The sequence below is a fragment of the Tenrec ecaudatus genome, chromosome 8, assembly GCF_050624435.1.
Source record: "Tenrec ecaudatus isolate mTenEca1 chromosome 8, mTenEca1.hap1, whole genome shotgun sequence".
Classification (NCBI taxonomy): Eukaryota; Metazoa; Chordata; class Mammalia; order Afrosoricida; family Tenrecidae; genus Tenrec; species Tenrec ecaudatus.
Genome location: NC_134537.1, coordinates 78,591,879 through 78,604,522, shown reverse-complemented (window position 1 = coordinate 78,604,522; position 12,644 = coordinate 78,591,879). Strand labels below are relative to the sequence as shown.

The 12,644-nt window shown below is 40.9% G+C and overlaps 1 protein-coding gene across 1 annotated transcript; it reads right to left on the bottom strand.

The window, feature by feature from the left end:
- Positions 1–363: 363 nt before the first annotated feature.
- Positions 364–5,400, bottom strand: LOC142455442 (beta-defensin 105A-like). The gene is made up of 3 exons (XM_075557193.1): positions 5,331–5,400; positions 4,907–4,948; positions 364–491 (listed from the first exon to the last, which is right to left on the bottom strand). Exons 1-3 carry the CDS (start codon positions 5,398–5,400, stop codon positions 364–366), a joined length of 240 nt encoding a protein of 79 aa, XP_075413308.1.
- Positions 5,401–12,644: the final 7,244 nt, after the last annotated feature.

The following is a 12,644-nucleotide window of genomic DNA, read 5'->3' as shown; positions in this document are numbered from 1 at the left end:
ACCCAAAGGAATTCCCAGTATCCTGGCGTCAGTCTCCTCAAATATTAGTGGGGACAATAAAATCTACTTTGTGAAGTGCTCTTGAGTCAGATGAAAGAAGTATGGGGGAAGGATTCCTAAATTATTATGGATTCTACAAATGTGTGCCAGTAGTACCTCATTAAATGAGAACCCATTATGCCCTTGTGCTTGATTTAGTATAGTGATCATCTTAAACAAAAGGCAGAGAAACAAAATAAAGACAGCGAGGCAATATGACCTTAAATCATGCTCACTGTGTGATTTTATTAAGCCAGTTAGCTTCTCTTGATCTTCCTTGAATCTCCGGTGCTGCTTCTTAGGGCAGAAGAGTGCCGGTCAAGTTCAATAGATTATTCTTTGGCAGCATAGAAAGTTGACCTTGCAATATCCAGCAGTCCTCTCCTCCTCCAGGCATACCTTTCTACATTTTCCCCGGCCGAGCCTGCACGGGTCACAGATGGCTAACTCACCTGTGTCAAGAAAGAGCTGCTGAGAAGGCTTCCCAAGTGTCCTTTGGAAAGGCAGAACGAGTCAAAGCACATCAATGAGGCAGAGTATGGATTTATGATTATAAAGAGCATCTTTCAAGAACCAGACCAGAATTTTCAAGGAGCACATTCTTTCTGCAGTATGAACTTGTGAGAAGGCACTTTAAAGAAAGGGTTGGACGCAATCCTTGTTTTCCTAGTTTCTAATCTTCCTGGGTCTAAAATAAGCCCATGAAATGTAACATCTATACGATAGGCTATGAAATACATGTATGAAGGAGCTTCAGAAAGTTTATGGAAAAATAGAATGGAGAGATGATGGAATTTTCCCCATGAACTTTTGGAAGCCCCCTTGTGCTGATATTCTTGTACAAGGATGCTCGGTGAAAATAGGAGAGCTTGGTGGTTTGGGAGAGATCTTTGGAAGTGGTGGTAAGTGACTTGGTTTTAACTTCCTTTTGGGCTTAATAATGGGGATGTGTCATCAATAAGTAATATCTTTGTATCTCAGCTTTCTCATTTAACAAATGGGCATACAAAAATTTGGGTCTGCCAGAATAAAAAATCATATTACTGTGAATGAGGGCTAGTGAGGAGTGGATACCCAAAGCCCATCTGTAGCCAATTGGACATCCCCTCACAGAGAGTCACAAGAGACGATAAAACATACAACTTTCCTTTAGTTCTTTAATACTTCCTCCCCCACACTATCATGCCCCCAATTCTACCTTACAAATCCAGCTAGACCAGAGCATGTACACAGGTACAGATAAGAGTTGAAAACACAGGGAATCCAGGACAGATAAACCCCTCAGGACCAACAATGAGAGTAGCAATGCCAGGAGGGGAAGAGGAAGGTGGGGGAGGAAGGGGGAACCAATCACAATGATTGACATATAACCCTCTCCCAGGGGGACAGGCAGCAGAAAAGTGGGTGAAAGGAGATAGCGGTCAGTATAAGACATGAAAAAAATTTATAAATGATCAAGGGTTCAAGAGGGAGGGAGGATGGGGAGGGGAAAATGAGCTGATACCAAGGGCTCCAGTAGAAAGAAAATGTTTTGAAAATGATGGCACATACGTACAAATATGCTTGACACATGGATATAGGTATGGATTGTGATAAGAGCTGTGAGAGCCCCTAATAAAATGATTTTTAAAAATTGGGTCTGCATATTGAATTTGTTAATATGTCAAACAAAATAATTTATGGGAGAATATTTAGGAAAATATTACTTATTTGATTCGTTATGTGGATCAGGCAGTGTCTTCCTTCTCCAGAGAGGCTGTAGCAGGAATGCCCCAGGCATGGGCTGTACGAGGCAGGCGCTGATTTCTCACAGTGGCTTTACAGGAAGAGGCTCTCTGCTCTGGGAGAACAATCTTGTTTCCATTTCTGTGACCCTCGCTTCCTGCGTTCCTTGGTTATTCCCACATAGATCCTACGTACTACCGTTTGTGCTGGCCTCTCTCTGTGAGATATAAAAATCCTCTCTCAATATATATAAAAAATCTGCTCTTCTTGTATATCAAAAGTCATTAGGTTCAAGATGATCATCAATAAGATCTCAGTAACATGGCAAAATAAAGCTCTCTTCCCAAATGGGATTGCACTGTGATAACACTTCAGATCCATAGGCACAGAGATTAGAATTCCAACACATGTGTTAGAGGAAAGTAATTCAATCTACAACAGGTAGGCAGTGTCTCCATTATTTGATAATTCTGTATTCACTCATATGGTTCTACAGAGAAAACGTCTGCATTGTAGACACTTGTTTTTCTATCAAGTACTGTTGTCCCAGTAATATGCGGACAACTGGAAACTGCAGATAGTAGTGCCGCCAATTTGAGATTTCCGGCTTCCCTCGCTGCCTCGCCACACTGCAATCGAGCCTTGTGATGTGAGACCGCTACTATTTTTATCTTTACAGATGATTTCAAATCTTCATGCTCGGCGTCTCCTGTATCTGCCCTGACCCTCCCTCTTTCTTTGGCTTTGGAACCTAGCCAACTATACCTGTCCCCTTTCCTGGCACTAGAGCCTGTTGCTTTGCCCCTGGCTCACACTGCGTTTTAGAAAATTTTCACATAACTTTCCAAATACCAATCCAAAGAATGTTTTTGCTCATGCAAATTGTTTCTGACATTGGGTTTAAACTTGGTATTCTCTTTGGAGACTGTGGGTTGCTTCTATGAAATCTGCAATTACAATCAAATCAGTTCCCCAGTCTCTCCTTCAATTCAGTACTGTCAGACATACATATCTTCCTTTTTTCCTTTCTGCTGGACCATTAGCATGCCTGTGATTACAGTTATGATCTATTTTGGAAAAAGCCCCTAGTGATTATTATTTAATCTAATTTTTATTAGAAGTGAGAGAAAACATGACCCAATGCTCCACTGAAGATGTCTATCTACTAGCAGAAATTAGACCAAATCATTCCTGTTCACATTTAGAAGTACAAATTCACCTCGTCCTTCTCTGTCATGTTAGCTAAACCGACCGGTTCTCAACCTGTGGGTTGAGACCCCTTTTGGGGTCAAACCACCCTTTCACAAGGGTCACCTAAGTACTAAGACCATTGAAAACACATTATGATTTACATTACAATTCATATCAGTAGCAAAATTACAGTCATGAAGTAGCAATGAAATAATTTTGTGGTTGGGGGTCACCGCAACATGCGGAACTGTATTAAAGGGTGGTGGCATTAGAAGGTTGAGAACCACTTAATCCATACAGTATGTTTCTGTGGCTTCTAGACACCTCAGCTCAATAGCTGAATTTCTTTGATCAGTTCTAGTTCCTACATTTATTTATTTTTGCTCCTAAATTCCTTCTTCATCTAGGATCCTCTACAGTAGTGTCTACGGGAGTCTTATACTGTGCAAGTGTCAGTTCCCATCACCTGGATTATTAATTAATACTTGTGCTTCAATGGCCCAGCTTGTCCTCCTTCCTGAGTCTTTAATACCGAGACAGGGCGAACCTCGATATTTTCAGACTTGGAGTCAGATAGCAAATGGAGTTACATGGCAGTTATAATCTGACCTTCTCTTTGCAATTCTAGGGACTATGTCTAGATGCCCATTTTCTGCAGAATTAGTGCATCCATTCTCCCATCCCCCTCCCTTAAAAGTCCTCTTCGATATGCTTATACACAAGACTTATATTCATCTGGGACACCCCCTTCCCTGGCACTGCTTTAATAAAATCAGAGTGGGGGCTGATCAATGCCTGTGCTCTTTTTGCTAAATATTTTGTAAGTCACCTTGGTTTGTAAATAGTGTTCCTGGTTGAGAATCACAGAGTTAGACCCTGTGACTCTAGTAACCTGAGTTGGAAACCTTGTTTGTCACTAATTATGTGTAACAACCTGTAAAAGATATGCGATTTCTCATTTACACCTCAGCTTCATCATCTGCAAAATGGTGATTATAAGAGGAATGCTTTTGAAGATTAAATAACAATCCTCATAACATTGTTAATATGGTGCTTAGTAAGCTCTCAATAACTATTAGCAATGTCTATTTCTAATTCTGAAGGTCTGAATCTAAACATGCTTAAATTTTGTTCACCATCATCAGAAAGTTTCAGTTCTGGTAATAATGCATTTTCTTCCTATTTAAACAGCTCTATAGAAAATAGATTGAGGATCAGATTTATTACATTGAGAAGCAGAGTCTGTAAGAGATTAGCAACCTTGTTCAGCGTTATGTTAATTGTGTGTTATAACGATTGAGCCAATGACCTTGGTTTAATTAACACCATAATCTAATAAGAAAAAACACTAGGTCCAAATCTCCAAGAACAAAATGTAATTCAGCGGCAAAAATTTTTTTCTCCATTAAAGGGAAAACATAAATATGATGTTGGGGCAAGAAGAATAGACAGAGAAAGATGAAATAGGCTGGGACTTCAGAATATTTTATTGTCTCCACTATCTCTACCAGCAAAAGAAAGTTATACAATGAAGAAGGGCGATTGTAGAAGAACTGATACATTTGAATTATAGTGTTGATTGCCAAAGTAAATGTACAATTGTGGGTTGGAATAAGCATGACCAGAACACAAAGCCTTTGTTGTATGAACAAGTCACGAGGGCCCACTCTTTACAAAGGGCATCATGCTTGGTAAGGGATTGGCTAAAAAGAAGAAGACCCTCCGCGAGCTGGATGGACAGAGTGCTTGCAACCATGGAATTACTGTGAGGGGATATATGATTGGGTGGTGTTTGGTTCTGCTGTACATGGGGCCGTGGGGTGTTGAAGCTGACTCAATGGCACCTAAACACAGCACTGTCTCTCTACCTCATTGTCTCGAGAAGAAAAAGATAGGAAAAGAGAGTCAGAATTCCTAAAAGAACATACTATATCGAAGAGATTTCACTTACCTGCTGGAAACTGCTGGACATACTCAAGTCCTGCCTTGCATCCTAAATTCAAAACAACATACATTTTGGATATTAAAACCAGTGCTGCAAATGACACTGCAGACAACAATTTCCCAAGCCCACCATAAGCCATTTCCCAAGCCCACCATAAGCCATTTCCCAAGCCCACTATAAACCACAGAAGCTAGGCTCCCATTCTTTTTCTCAGCACCAACCAGTAACCAGTAAGAAAGACTATGAGTTTTTTTGTATTTTTTAAAAAATCAGATGCAGTTTGCTCTTGGTGATGCCACTGCAGTTTCAATGCATTTCCATGAGAAACACAGTGAGTAGTTGGCTTTTGTACTCAATTTTAGGGTGGTGGATAGCAGAATTATCAAGGTTCATAATCTGCTCCATCAAAATTCAACCCATTTTTATTTACCTGATGGAAGATGAGCCAATATGAAGAAATAAACAAAGACAAAATAAAACATCTTCCTGCCTGGGGCCATCGCTGAAGGAAGACTCTTCAGAACAGAGAGTTTTATTGATTGATTGATTTTGAGTGGGTATAGAGGTTCATTTATATTTGAAAGTTAAGACATAGGCTCACGGTCAGTGAGGCGAATCAATAAAGAAAGCACATTGATATGCCCCATTTCCCAGGATCAAAGGCTGATGCCATGGATAGTAACCCTTTGTCCCCTCTTAGCCTTATATTTTAGAGAGTCTTACTGGTACAGTACAGAGAATACTAGGCCAGGGATCAGAAGAACAGCAATCAAGTCTTCTTGATTCCTCCATACTGATTCGAGGCCTCAGAACCATTCACCTCATCTCTAGCTGCCTCAGCTGTCACATCTATCAAATAAGGACCCAATCATGAATTTTTCTTACTTCTTGTGGTTGTGGTCTGACTGTGATGCAAAAGAATTTCAACCACACAGAGCATTCAGAAATCCTAGTAAGTACTCTCTAAGCACTCAGTAATGTCGATGACCACTTTTCTTCCACCACTCGTCCGCCAGTTGGAAGTATTGTGGTGGCTTGGAAGTTGCTGTCATGCTGGGAGCCGTGTCAAACACCAGCAGAACCATCTAACATGAGCCGGTTTTAGCAGAGTTCCCAGGCTAAGAACAGCCTATGAAGAAGGAATAGTTATTCATTTCTGAGGAATTGTTGCTGTTAGGTGTCACCAAGTCAGTTCTGACCCATAGCAACCCTATGCACGACGGAAGAAGACACTCCTCGGCTCTGTGCCAGCCCACAGCTTACTGTTCAGTCACCGTGTCAATCCAGCTCAGGGAGGGCACTTCCTCTGTCTCTCTGCCCCTCTGCTGTACCAAGCATGATGTCCTTCTCCAGGGACTGCTCTCTCCTGACAACATGTCCCCAGTATGTGGGATGAAGTCTTGTCATCCTTGTCTCTTAGGAGCATTCCGACTCTACTTCTTCCATGACAGATTTGTCCTTTTGGCAGGCCGTGAGATGTTCAATATTCTTCGCTAGCGCTATAATTCAAATGCATCGATTGTTCTTTGGTCTTCTTTATTCAATGTCCAACCTTCATATGCATACGAGGCAATTCAAAATTCCCTGACTTGAGTCAGGTATACCTTAGTCTTCAAAGTAACGAACCTCCATGCTTTTCAACACTCTAGAGCAGGGGTTCTCAAACTTTTTAAACAGGGGGCCAGTTCACTGTCCCTCAGACCATTGGAGGGCCAGACTATAGTTTTTTTTTAAACTATGAACAAATTCCTATGCATACTGCACAGATCTTATTTTGAAGTAAAAAGACAAAATGGGCAAAAACACCTGGTGGGTGGGATAAATGTCCTTGGCGGGCCACATGTGGCCCATGGGCTGTAGTTTGAGGACCCCTTCTCTAGAGGGGTCTTGTGCAGCACATTTACCTAATGAAATGTCTTTTGAGCATTGTTTCTGAATTCAAATAAGACATAATCAACTTCAACTTTTCCATTTTTCGTGATGTGACCTGTTGGTCCAGTTGCGAGGATTCTGATCTTCTTCACATTGAGTCATGATCCATATTGAAGGCTGTAATCCTTGATTTTCTTCAGCAGTGTTTCAAGTTCTCCTGTCTTTCAGCAAGCAAGGCTGTGCTATCTATCTTCATATTGTAGCTTGTTAATAAGCCTTCCACCAATCCTGAAGCCTCATCCTTCTCCATATAATTCAGCTTCTCTGATGATTTGCTCAGCATACAAATTGAATAAGTCTGGTGAGTGGATACAACCTGATGCATATTTTTCCTGATTCTGAACCATGTACTATTCTGTTATGTTTGCACAACTGACTCTTGATCCATGTACAAGTTGTTCATAAGCACAAATAAATGTTCTGGAATTCCCATTCTTCTCAAGGCTATCCATAGTTTGTTATAATCCACACAATTGAATACCTTGATATAGTCCATTAAATACATGTAAACAGCTTTCTGGTATTACCTGCTTTGATCTAACATCCATCTGACATTAGCAATGATATCTCTTGTTTCATAACCACTTCTGAATCCAGCCTGGACCTCTGGCAGTTCCCTGTCAATATACTGCTACAATTATTGTTGCATGATATTTACCAAAATTTACTTGTATGTGATATTAATGATATTGCTCCATAATTTGAGCATTCTTTTAGCCACCTTTTTTTTTTGAATGGGTACAAAATGGATCTCTTTCAATTGGCCAAGCAGCTGTCTTCCAAATTCGCTGGCATAGAAGAGTGAGTGCTTCTAGTGCTTCATCAGCTTGTTGGAATATTCCAATTGGTATTCCATTAATTCCTGGTGCCTATATTTTGGCTAATGCTTTCAGTTCAGAGTAACTAAGGATAGGATGGAAACATTGAAAGTTACTTCCTGTAACAAATACCTTTTTCCAGCATGGAGTTCTCCAGATGGAGCAGACTGAAATCAAATTGGCTACACCAGGGAGATGACACAATGGAGAAGCTCAATATTGGAAGCTAGAACCAGGCCAAGGACTGTGAGGAAAAAAAAAAATCAGTTGTTTATATGTAAGTTCAGGTCAAAGCTGAAGAAAATTAAAACAAGTCCATGTGAGCCAAAATATGATATTGAGTATATTCCACCTGTATTTGGAGAATATCTCAAAAACCTATTTGCTGTGTTGAACACTAATGACAGAAGACATGATGAGCTGTAGGAGGACATCATTCATGTTCTCTATGCAAGCAAGGAAGGAAGCAAAAGGTTGTTAAAAAGACAGGAAAGAAAGAAAAGATCAAAGAAGAGATACAGTCATTGGCTCCTAATCATAGAGTAGCTAAGGCACATGGAAGAAATGATGAAGTGAAAGAGCTAAACCGAAACTTTTCCAGGGCAGCTCAATCAGACAAAGTCAAGTATAAGAAATGAGCATAGACCTAGTTAGAAAACCAAAAATAACGAACACACTCGGGATATCTTAAACAGAAGGAACTGACCAAAAAAAAAAAAAAATCAAATCCCAAGTTGCAATATTGTAGGATTCTATGGGCAGATTATTGAAGGACGTAGGAAGTTTCAAAAGTAGATGAGAAGAATACGCAGAATACATCACTGTCCCATAGAGAACTAATCAGCATGGAACGATTCTGAGAGGCAGCGCGTGGGAAAGAGCCACTGGTGTGGAAGGAAGAAGTCCAAGGTGACCTAGAGGCATAGCCAAGAACAAGGCTCCAGGAATTTAGACATTAGTATTCATATAATTTAAGAAATGTTACTTTTAATGGCTTTAAAACTATACTTACCATATTACACATGCATGCATGTATACAATTATACATCTATATTGTTCTATGATTATAGTTGATGGTAAAACTATTAAGAATTTTTAATGATCTGTATTTAAGGATCGATGTGTGTGTGTGTGTGTGTGTGTGTGTGTGTGTGTGATGACACCATCCCTTACTGCACTGGGTCCTATCCATCCAATCAAACTGTGTCGTTACCTGTTTGCCTGCCCCCTGGGACCTGGGCCTTACTTGATTGTTTCCTTCTTGACCCTTACTGGAAATCATTGCTGTCATCTACCTGTGGGCAGGTGGTGGTTAGAGCTGAGTGTTACCTGCCCAGTGGTGTACAGCAACAAGGCATGACAGTGAGCATTCCCTTTACAGGTCCACAGTGCCCATCCACAAGTGGGTTATTTATTGGGAATACAATGTCTATCCACTCTAAACCTACTTTCCTAGCTCATCCCAGGCAGTACCATTTTTGAGAGTCACCCAGTCACTGTGAATAGGGCTGATGTCTCATGGGAAGAAGATATGCCTGACTTAGCTCTTGCTGGGCCCAGGCATGTTACTTTAGCAACTGGCAAGAAGGTGAAACTGGCAACTTTGGGCAGCAAATATGGACCATGCATGAATACAGCATGACATGCATACAGGTCAGGCCATTAATCACCTTTTAGGGTCTGAATTTTCCCATTGTCCCAAGAATATCTTTGTGCCTGACCGGTACATGATGACATAGAACCTGAATCTGAATCCCCTGTCATCAAGTAGATGCCAACTCAGAGTGCCCCTCGAGGACAGAGGAAAAATTCATAAGGTTCCCAAGGCTGTCGATCTTCGTGGAAGAAGGCTGCCTTATCTTACTCCTGTGGGGCTGCTTGTGAAGCAGAATTCTACCCTTGTAGGTAGGAGCCTCACGTGTAACCCGCTCTGCCACCAGGCTCTTTGCAACATTACTTAGAAAATAAAGAACAGCTTCACAGATGTAGAGAGGTAGAGAGAGAGTTCTTGGAAGAAAGGAAAAAAAGATGTATCTTTTGGTAGTTTTGTCTTTCCTGCTTTTGGAACCAAACATTTTCATTTTTTCACTGGACTCAGCAAATTATATAGCTTGTTCAGGCCTGGAGTGAACCGCCAGTTCTTGAAAAATAATATGACTGTTTACTCCTTGAAGCACCCTTAAAGCCCTTACAAGGCATCCTATCCATAGAATTTACCCAATCAAATACAGTTGTTTGTGGTGTTCAGAATGAGGTGTGAGCAGAGGAATTGCTGTTCTTTTAGCAATCCACTATTACTGTAGTTTAATTCATTCCACCACCTGTTTGTCAGTTAGTCCACTTGGATGGCTCGTGTGTTGCTGTGATTCTGAGAGCCATGTCACTGGTATTCCCAATGCCCTCACGGTGGCCCAAAGGGAATTCGTTTCAGTGGCGCATTCCGACTACGAACAGACTGCAGAGACAGAATCGGCTGTCCACTTCAGAGGAACTAGCCACTGAAAACTCAAACAGTCAAACACCAGAACACTCTTGTGTTACTGAAAATGTAAAGGAGAAATCAGTCCTTGAAAAGGACATCATGCTTGGTAAAGTGGAGGGGCAGCGAATAAGTGGAAGACCTTGGACCAGACGGATGGACACGACGGCTGCCAGCGTGGACTCACATTTGTGAGGATGGCTCAGGGCAGACCGTACTTTGTTCTGCTGTACTAGTGTCACTATGAGTCGGAACTACAACAACACCACCATGCTGTATTTTTTTTTAATTGGTCATTCATGAGAATGTAGGCAAGGCATTATAAATCCTGATTTGAAATGAGATTCCAAATTAAAAGAAGTTTAAAGTCAGGGTGTTTCTCTAAGGAAAGACCCCTTTTTGTCTCTTTCACCTTGTAGTAGGCAGAAATCCTTAAAGTTTCTAGGTTTTTAAGTTCGTGTGCATCTGTTGTAATCAGAGAGATCTGACTTCTCTCTGTGCATGCATCTATATGTGTCTATGCTGGTGTTTCTATAACTCAGAAGTGATTAGTTTTAGGATACACTCTGATATGACCTCAACTGACTGATAAGTTACATTACATTAGATGACATGATGGAAAGTTGTTTCATTGCATTATATCCGATCCCTTCTATGGATCTAATGAAAAAGCCCATCAATGACATAGAGTTGATTCTGACTCATAGGGACCCTATAATCTAAGCTTCACTTTACTGAGAGATGAGTAACTACATGTGATACAGGCTGAGAGATAAATGGCTCAGTGAGCCGCACCTTTCTAGTTCTCAGGTCTCTTGTTTGTGATGGTCGGACCAGGGTGCAGCTGCCTTGGCTGATTCCCTGCCTCAGCTGGCAAGGCTCACTTCCTACAAGCCATCCCTGAGGAGAAGCTGCATGGACCTACCCCGATGCAGCCCTGGGTGCTGGAGCAGCCATGTGGAGACCCCTGTCAGTGCTGAGATGCCTACACATTCATGATTTGGCTTTCCTCCTGCAGTCAGCTTCATTGTGTGCGCTTTGTGGGATGGAGGAGGACTTTGTGGATTGGTGTTGGACATATGGGTTAATGGGTTAATGTTGGACTTGTGGGCTTGGGCAGTACTGGGTTGGGATGTTTTCTTGATATGCACTTACCCTTCATATAAAATTTTTCTCTTACACATGAGTTTCTGTGGTTTTGTTTCTCTAACGTACCCAGACTCACACAATGCATGGCATGTGTTATATGACATCATTCTGTGAAAACACAAAGGTGCTCCTTTGTATGTATTTATTTTCAATCATTTATTGATATCAGGATGGCATAAAAAGTAAACCAATAATCTTTTCCAGATCACTCAAAAGTCATGTTTCAACAACACAAAATCATTTTTTTTGGGGGGGGGCTTATTTATTTATTTAATTGAGTAATACTTTTAAAGAAATTTGACTTTTAGTAATAATTTGATGACCAGGAAGTTTTACATCACATATCTTGTGCTTTCTTAAGGAGGGACATCCCATATTCTATCTTACAATGGATAAAACAAATAAATAAAAACACCAAACTCACTGCCATCGAGTTGATTCTGATTCATAGCAACCCTGTAGGACAGGGTAAAAGTGTCCATGAGTCTCTGAGACACGAACTGTTTATGGATGTAGAAAGCTCTATCTTTATCTCAAGGAGCTGCTGGATTTTTGAAACTGGGACTTTGCAGTTAACAACCCAATGGTCAACCACTTTCCATAAGAGAGAAGCATGCAGTAATATCGCTAATTCAGATTTCAATGTACCCGCGTATTCAATTTACTCTAAATTAGGAGAACAAGTTCATTAAGTTAATGGGAGACTGTAATGTGTGGAGCATAGTTTTTCTTTTCCACTGAGGTGGAAGTGCACTGCTAAAGGCACTGCTCTGGTTTAGGATTTCTAAAAAGATTTAGATTTATATACATATTTCAGCAATTAAAACATTATAAATCTGTATATATGACATGAGATGATGTGCATTACAGTGGACAGCGGGAGTCACATTGTTTTAAAACAACAACAACAAAAATATGTTTGGGTTAAGCAACATGGCGAGTTCACACAGCTCATAAATAGTGGAGCTGGGCATTCGAACTCCGTCTGACTCCAGCGCACCAGCTCTTAGTCACCACCTTCAAAGATTGTGTAATTACGAGTAGCCTGATACATATCAGGTTTAGAAATCCCAATGACCGGACTTTTAATCCTTTGCTCTTTCTGACTCATCTCTCTACCCCGGGTGATTACTTGCCTCCACTTCATCCATCTTGTCCTTGGGGACTTTCCAGAAGCAGAAAAATGAGGGACAGACTGAGAGACACCCACTGAGTCTGTGGGTTCTACTCAGCAGAGCATGACGATATTTTTATTTGATAAGATTTACTGATCAAGATGATGGTTTGGTATAGACAAAACTATAAATGTGGGTGTTTGTTGCCTTTTCTCATGGACCCTGTGCTGTCGTCTCAGGACCCTCCAATC